General features: G+C 42.0%; 1 protein-coding gene across 1 annotated transcript in view; it reads right to left on the bottom strand.

Moving 5' to 3' along the window:
- Positions 1-2,274: 2,274 nt before the first annotated feature.
- The window catches only part of LOC116823552 (substance-P receptor-like), a 117,102-nt gene continuing 110,397 nt past the window's right edge, over positions 2,275-8,979 (bottom strand). Inside the window, exon 5 of the mRNA XM_075062740.1 lies at positions 2,275-6,890. Within this exon, the coding sequence (XP_074918841.1) occupies positions 6,599-6,890 (292 nt within the window). The 3' untranslated portion in view covers positions 2,275-6,598. The remainder of the gene's footprint in view (positions 6,891-8,979) is intronic.

The following is an 8,979-nucleotide window of genomic DNA, read 5'->3' as shown; positions in this document are numbered from 1 at the left end:
ACGCTTCAGAGGAAGGCCAAAAAAAACCCAGTCTCTCAGGGAAAGCCAAGTATGATCTTTTACCTTTCTCCTGCTTTTGTTCAGATTTATAACCCCCTTTTCCAGGGCATCATGAAGCTCAATCTAGAGGTTTTACGTGATTCAGCCATCTGCATGCAAACCATTTCAGATAGTTTAAAATACTGGCCTGTGGCTTTTGTGAAAGGATTGACAAGGTGATAAATCTTTGAGTCTTGGGCTGTGACGCTCTTTATATAGGGTGTGGGGTGGGGAAATCATGAACATGACATTAAAAGACTTGAGTTTGGATGTCTCTCTCTAACGACAGGAAGAAATTGAATTTTGTAGAATAGGTCCATGAAGCCCATTGTGGTTATAAAATCCTGCAAGATTATTCTAGCTAAGCGGCAACTGTGCTTTCCCAGCTCAGGGCCTTGCAGGCATTTTGCCAAGAGCTAGTGGGCTTCACCTATATTGCATAAATGTAGCAGACTGCAGGCACTCCTCTTCCATACAGGAATGGGACCTGTTGGGATGGCATGGTAGAAACTCTAATGCCTCAAGATGAGCCAAGCAGCTAGTTTTGGATCATTGTGTGGCTAGTAATGGTAGTCTGAAGACCATGATAGTTCTGTGCACTGGACAGGATGATCTGTGGCTAAGTGCATTTCTCTTGCATGGGCCACAAGTGAAGGCAGTTTGGGTTACACCTATCACTTGAGCTACCCCCTTTCCCGTTCTGCAAACATATTCTAGACTGTGGCAAATAACATGGAACTAATAATTTTCTTCTTGCTTTATATGTGTTGATTATTGACAGTAACGTGGCAGGTGTCTGGGGATACATAGGGAAGAATGGGTTAGTGAATTGGTATAGCCCACAGTTGGGGCTAGAAGATCTAATCAGCTTTGTGTGGAAACTTGAGTTAAGGGTCAATCCATTGGCCTATCTGAAACCACCAGAGACAGCCAGCTAAAGCAAATGCACCGTGTTCTGGAGTGGTTCTGCTGACATTGGTTTTGACCATCTGAGATGACGTCTTTATATCATGAGGTTGTGATGTTGCTTCACTTTGGCATTGTGATGTGTATGTCATCTTGTTGGGCCTCTGTGTGTGAGGACTGGCCGTGAAGAACAGCCCCTGAACTCCACGAATCTGTCCTATTGTACTTATCTATTTTAGGGCCCAGGCAAGACGGGGAAACAGTTTCAAGGTACAAGTGCTACCAATTTTCAGCACCAGTCTATCATCAGATGCATAACTGGATACCATACGCCAGCCCCTAGAGGGATGGGACTCAACATACCTGTTCCCAAAAGAGAATATTTTAGATGCTAATTTCAGTTTTGGTGTTCAGACACAGTATTTTTGTTTGGTTCCTCTACAAAGATAGGGGTTGCTTGGAAACCTAGGTTTGGTTTGTAGAAATCCCCTCCCCTTCCCAATGTTTTGGAGGTGGTTTGAGGTGTTTTGGAGTCAAGTCTGCTTGGCAGCCTTAAATTTTGAATAAATAGAAAAAGCTGTATTTGTCCTGACACTCCAGCGTGTAGCGTGCTTAATTAGTAAATATACTGCTTGTTTATTGTACTCATGCATCTCTTTGCTGTCTCAGGAGAGAACATGCAGCTTCCATTAATGTCGGTGGGAGTAATATGTATGGGTAACAAAGGAGGAATAGATCTCCTATGTGACTATCTCAGAATATTATTATTCAACATTGTAGAAAGCGTGGAAAGAAATCACCATGCTTTTGAATTGGATTTCTGATAAAAGAAGCGAGAGTAAACCTGAAACAGATAAAGCCCAAGGACTTTGCACTACAGTTACACTATTTGAAAGGAAAGGTATAATAGTATTTAGACTCATAGTGTATTGGTGGGGGGGAAGGAGGTTCCCCATGTCTCTTTCATGAGCTCTTCAATCAGCATAGAAGATTTACATGCCAATATCCCTCAGGGCTGCTCAGCGAGGGGGCAAGTGGGGCAATTTGCCCCGGGCTGCAGGGGCCCCCACAAGAGTTTTTTGGGGCCCCTGGAACAGGGTCCTTCGCTCACTCCGGGGGCCCCGGAAAACTCTTGCAGGGCCTGGGCCCCCAGATTTTTTTCCACTCCAGATCTTCGGCGACGGGGGGTCCTTCCGCCCCTGGACCTGCTGCTGAAGTGCCAGGTCTTTGGTGGCAATTTGGTGGTGAAGGCCTCCCACCGCGGGTCTTTGGGGCACTTCGGTGGCGGGTCCCGGAGCGGAAGGACCCCCCATTGCCGAATTACTGCCGAAGTGGGGGCCTCCTGCTACCAAATACCCCAGGCCCCCTGAATCCTCTGGACAGCCCTGATATCCCTATCTCATTGCACAAGAGGGTCCTCTGAGCTAGCAAACTTGTTGCATACATGTACGTACATCCTATTTATTTCTAATAGATGTGGACCTGAACCAAAAGCCAAACTCTAGATCCTAATTCTACAGAGTCTCTACAACAGGCTGAGGCCAACCCCCCAATTCAAATAACCTCCCATTTTCAGGAAAAGTTTGGCTCTGGACTCCCTCTAGCTTTTAACTATGCCCATTTTATACTGAACACTTTAGTTTTTACTAACCCAGTCCCCAGTGAATAGAAAGAAATACCTTTGGTGGCTTAGTCTTTGGAAATATCCTTGTCACTGGGCCAAATCCTGAGCTGGTCTAAATGCTTGAGGCTCCACTGAAGTAATTGGCATTATACTCATTTACACCACTTAAGCATCTGGCCCGCTTTATTTCAAAAGACTGATAAAACCATTTTTCGAATGAACAGTTGGACGCTGCAGGATGCCTCATTTTAAGATTCTGACCCTGCCCCTATGATATAGTTTACACACATGTTAACAAGAATGACCCCCTGACCTAACCTTGTAAAACAGTCAAAACTCTTTTGTAAACAGTTACAGCATACGTATATTGATGATTGTGTATTCCATCATTTTTAATTTCACCACAAAACCTGTAACATTACATTCTACTTTCTCACTGTGTTATTACTTCAAGTAAAAACACTTGGGTATGAATGGAGTTGCTTGTAAAGTTGTACAGTATGAACAAGAAATATGCTATGAACTATGGTGACTTCATTATCCCTATGAGTGTCCTTAGGGCTCTCCCATCTTTAACATATTGTGTTGGTTGTAAACTTACTGTAAGTAGGCCACTGAAAAAAGAAACTAATAATTCTTGTTCTCCTTGTGTGCCTTGTAAGTATGGAACAACTATAGCATAAAGCATGCAGGAATGTAGGGTGGTTAGGTGTGTGTGTGTTTTTTTTTTTTAAGCTCAACCTGTAGGTACCGGCCCAGCACAAATTTTGTGTTTATAATGCTGGGAGTATAAGCCAAATCTTGTTTGCCTTACTCGTGTATGTACTCGCGTAGAGCTTTACTTCAATTTGATGTTTCTTTTGGGGCTGCTTGTCTGAATAAGTCAAACAACCTTTCGCTCTGAACTGGCATAAAAATGCACTCCTGCTTTTACAGTACCTTCTTAATGCAGTGCAGCTCTGTTACATTTTGCAAAAAAGGGTATTATCCAACATCCATTTAAAAACCTCCGATTAGATAAATTCCACAGAACTTTGTCAGAGCAAAAACTTATCGTTTGCAAGATAAACTACATTGCTATTATCCCACTAAGGCATTTCAGTTTACCAGGCTCATGCTATGCACTGGGTACTTGAATGTTGTACAATAGTGTGATACCAAGTAGTGTAAATATAGGGTCAGACTTCAAGCAGTGGGTCTGAAGTCTGCGTGCAAAAAAAAAAAAAAATCTCTCCTCCATCTGTGACCCTTCCTTTTTCCCACATCATGCAAGCTACTAGAAAATTATTTGAAGAATAAGGCGGCAGCAGCAGGAAACTGAGTGAGAGATCTTGTCCTACGGGACAGGAAGCATGAGAGGTCATCTCACGCAGTACTTGGATGAAAGGAGAGATTGATAATATATGGGAGGTGGTATTGTAGCAAGTGTATACATGAAGTGTGGCATCCTATAACCTTATATGGTCATCACAATAAAGAATGGCAGGTTATATGATATCCAGAAGAGCTGTTTTCCAGCGGCAGTGCTTAGCAGAATGTAGACTAAAAAAGTATATGATGGCTTTTGCTAGTTCTACCTAGCAAAAACCACTGGAGAAATCTGTGGACTTACTAGTGGTATCCTTACTTAAATTAAATAAAGGTATTTCTACCATCTATAAAAACAGTTTGGGATGGGATTTATTTAACAGCTGTAGCTTCCTGTGGTCAGTTTACAGGCTGCATAATAAAGTACCTCCCAAATTTAATCTCTGACTTAATTTCATACATTTCAGTCGATTTTAACCAAAGGATAGGCATCCCACAGTTAGATCCACCCAGGTATCTGCAAGGTATTTCAGTCTCTTACAACGAATCAGAGTTTTACAAACTGCAACTACAGTAGAACCTCAGATTTATGAACACCTCAGGAATGGAGGTTGGTCATAACTCTGAAATATTTGTAACTCTGAACAAAATATTATGGTGGTTCTTTCAAAAGTTTAAAACTGAACACTGACTCAATAGAGCTTTGAAACTATACTATGCAGAAGGAAAATACTGATTTCTCTTTATTATAGTAGTTTACATTTAACACAGTACTATAGTGTATTTGCTTTTTGTGTGTCTGTTTGGTTAGGTTTTTTTTTTGGTCTATGCTGCTGCCTGATTGCGTACTTTCAGTTCCAAATGAAATGTGTGGTTAACTGGTCAGTTCATAACTCTGAGGTTCTACCGTAATGGTGTTGAAATGCAAGGCATGCACTGGAAAGCATCTTCCACTATAAAAGTATATCACTTCCTTTTTAGTAGGTTTTGTTTTTGTAAATGTGTTAGACATTCCTTTTAGCTTTCAGTTACATCAGACATTGGTATTAGATGATACATAATATTCTTTCCTCTTAAGCCCCAATTCCATGCTTATTTACAAAATTACTTTCTGCTGGCATTGTTAAACCTACATCTGACTACATGCACTATCTACTGCTACCTCTCTTGTTATCCCTGGTATAGCCCCACATGCACACTGATGAAGTTTCATTCATTCAAAATATGTTTTTTGTCATCTGTACTGTCTGATCGCAATTACATATGTTGGAGACAGATGTCTCTTGGCACTCTCTGAGGATCCTACTGCTCTAGTGTCCCAAATGAAGCATAGTCAGGCCAGTTTAGCTCTTAACTGGGAAACATCCAAGGAAAACCCAAGCCATGTATAGGAGCAGTACCCAAGCATGTTTTGAGGGGCTGGGAGGGGTGCACTGCTGACGGTATAGGGCCTGTTTGCAAACTATATTTATTTCCTGACAATTAGGGCTAACCCAGACATTTTGTTTCTCACTGTATTTCCCTTTATATACTAAGAATAATTTGGTGGGCGTTGCGGGGGGGTTAAAAAGAGAAGAACATAGTAGTGAATTTGGTATTGTGCGTCTCTTGGACTGTCCAGATAATGGTGATAGAAGCCACAAACCCCATATAGAACTTTAAACAAAGGCATTCCCAAGCTCTAGAGTGTCAAATTAGCTTTGTGAAGAAATTAGAGCGAGGCCAATGGATTGAGATGTATCTGAAACCCCCAGAGCCAGCCAGCTAGAGCAAACACCTGAGGTTCTGGCTTGATTCTGCAGTCCTAGATCTTGAAGTCTTTGCATCATGAGGTTAGGATCGTGCAAAGAGTGAGTCTAGGAGACCCAGAGGAAATCAAGGGTTGCGCAAGAACCTTTTCAGCTGTAAGAACAAAAGAAGCTGAACAGGTCACATAGTCAACTTTAACCTGAATCCAGTAAACTCTGCTGGGCGACACTACAGATAGGATCCTTGAGAGAAGTAGGAGTATACCTTGACATATACTCAGTATAGCTGAGTAGTGGAGAATAAAAAGAGAGGCATGGTAGCAATAAACCTCAAGAGCTCAATCTTTTCTTCACCTAAAAGGAACTGAAATCCTCTGTGTTTAACATACCATGTGCAAGAGAGGCAGCCTTTGCTGCAGCGTTGCCTACTAAGCTGGTGGAGGTGTATTGGTTGTTTCATAAATCACCAGCTCTATCTTCCTCTTTTGGTACCATTTCTCCATTTTGTTAATCAGCAACAAGTGAATGGCAAGTAAGGGAGGAGATATGATAACAAAAATAGTGGGGAAAGGAGATGGACCCCTCCATCCCCCGGTGGAAATCTATATTGCATTCAGACACAATCAATGGCAAAGCATAGCTTGAGAATGAACAGCAGCACTGAAGGCCAAGTTCTGATACCTACCATCTTTTTTCTGTAGTGCTGTATCATAAATTAATATCTGCTTTCAGTGAACAGCATCAGTTAAGCCTTCAGTCCAGCAAACGACTGCAAGATACCATGGAGAGAGAAGATGATATTGATATTAAGAGATGTAATTACACTGGGTCAGACAGGCACACTGCCGCAACCAAGGCATAGCATCTTCATCAGGAAAAGGTGAATACAAGTACACCTGGATATATGGTTAATAGAGACCTAGGGTGCAGGTATATGCAATATTTTCTGACCCTTGCTCAGTTGGATGGCAGCTTAGGAGAGTGTGTTGGAATAGAAGCTGAAGCTCTCGGAGACGGTTTTAGAGTCACTGCGGGAGGAGCCATTGGATGTCATATCCACGGACAGGCGCTTAATTTTGTTGCTCTCTTCAATGTCTTCCTCAGTGTTGCCGGTGACGGAGGATACAGTTGTCTCCATCCGGCTGACCTTGTACATGCTGCTCTGGGTCTGGAGGTACCTGGCAGACTTCATTTCCAGCCCTTCGTATTCCCTAGCATTAATGAAAGGGCACCACCGGAAAGCGTGCTTAAAGCCAATGCGGAATCTGAGAAGACAGCCAAGTGCAGGGATGTTAGGCCTAGCACGTGCTGAGCTGGTTACAGAACGTTTTCAATGCAATCCATAGGAGGAGACACCTGACCCAACATATGCATTGATGCAAGAAGTGTGACCAACTCTCAAACCTTAATACCCCTATGGTCCAGTATTCTGTTCACTAGACCATGCTGCCTCCTTCTGTTCCCAGCTCTGCTGCTGACTTACCATGTGATCTTTAAGTCACTTCCCTTCTGTGTCTCGGTTTACCCTTCTGTAAAGTGGGCATTGGGATATCGGAGAACCCTAGAAATGTCAGGTTGGAAGGGCCCTTGAGAGGTCATCCAGTCCATCCCCCCTGCGCTGAGGCACTTTGAGGTAAACCTAGACCATCCTGGACAAGTGTTTATCCAACCTGTTCTTAAAAGTGGCCTTTCTTTTATAGGCTCCTATTACCCCACCACCTCATCCCAATTTTTCACATTTGCTGTCTGGTCACCCTAAGCCCCCTCCTTCTTGCCCTACCTTCAGTGGACATGGAGAACAACTGATCACTGTCCTTATTACAACAGCCCTTACCGTATTAACAGCACACAAAACTTTAAATTAGAGTGAATAAATGAAGACTCGGCACAGCATTTCTGAAAGGTTGCTGACCCCTGTTCTGAGATGTACAAGTGCCTAGCCAGTTATTCCCCACTTTGTAGTTTTCTATCCGTTGGAAAAGCACTTTGAGATCTTTTGGATGCCAAGTGCTACATAAGAACTAGGTATTATCATACAACATCTTTTAATCCAGGATCTAAAAGCTCTTATTAAGTATTCTTCATTTTGGTGCTTAATAAATAATTATTACAGTGAATAAAACAATCCATACTATGCTCCTGTCTCCAGTAGGAGAACAGAGACAGAGACATCAGACTTCCCCCAGCATCACAACACCAGTTAGTGGCAAAGCTGAGAACAGTATCTTGTGTTGTGATCCCTAATCCACCCCAGTGTAACTACTGGACTGCACTGCCAACAGTCAATCCACTATCACTGTCTCGCTATTATACTTGGTAAAAGAGAGAGGCGTGCAAAACTCTTTTGCAGTTGGGGCGTATAAATGACAAATTTATTCAGAACAAGTTCTGATTTACCTAGTCCCTCTTCTCATTCCAAGTTCTTATTTCCAAGGGTAGAGCACTTGATGGCCTTTACACATCTGTTTCCGTAATAATACTGATTAAGGGCTGTACCAATGTTTTATGTGTTTCTCGCCAAGTTTAGATTGCAAACTCTTGGGAACCTGAAGTGTGCCATACTCAATTTGCATGAATCTATAACATTATATACAAGTTTAACATTGGATCAAATCCTGAAAACCTGACTCTGTTCAAATACCAACTTGAGCCATGGGATTTTGACCGGCTAGACCAGGGGTTGGCAACCTTTCAGAAGGGGTGTGCTGTGTCTTCATTTATTCACTCTAATTTAAGGATTCGTGTGCCAGTAATACATTTTAACATTTTTAGAAGGTCTCTTTCTATAATTCTATAACATATAACTAAGCTATTGTTGTATGTAAAGTAAATAAGATTTTTAAAATGTTTAAGAAGCTTCATTTAAAATTAAATTAAAATGCAGAGCCCCCTGGACGGTGGCAGACCCGGGGTAGGAGAGTGCCACTGAAAATCAGCTTGGGCACCTCCATAGTTGCCTACACCTGGACTAGACACTTCGGGATTGGCCCAGTGTTTTAATATCTTGTATTTGCTAGAAACAGCAACATGTTAAATTTAAATCACTTACCTGTGTCTCTATATAAGCAGGGTTATAGCTCTATGTAGGGGGGTAGGATCAGTTAATCTATTAACCAGAAAGGAGCTGCCACTCATTTGCCATGGGAATGCATGGGTTACTCTTTACAAATACAGACCCAGGACAGGCAGCAAGAGGGTCCTGGCACTATGGAATTACAGCCCTGCTGATATTTGTTGGTATTTTTGCAAAAATATATTCAAAACTGGATTTGCTTTTGTTTTGGATATGTTCAAAGAATTAAGTATTTTGCCTAAACATTGGTTTGAACTCAGGAAATATTTAGTTTGAATGTT

This window comes from Chelonoidis abingdonii, chromosome 2 (assembly GCF_003597395.2).
Source record: "Chelonoidis abingdonii isolate Lonesome George chromosome 2, CheloAbing_2.0, whole genome shotgun sequence".
In the NCBI taxonomy this organism is placed as follows: domain Eukaryota; kingdom Metazoa; phylum Chordata; order Testudines; family Testudinidae; genus Chelonoidis; species Chelonoidis abingdonii.
This window is presented reverse-complemented; position numbering and strand designations above follow the sequence as displayed.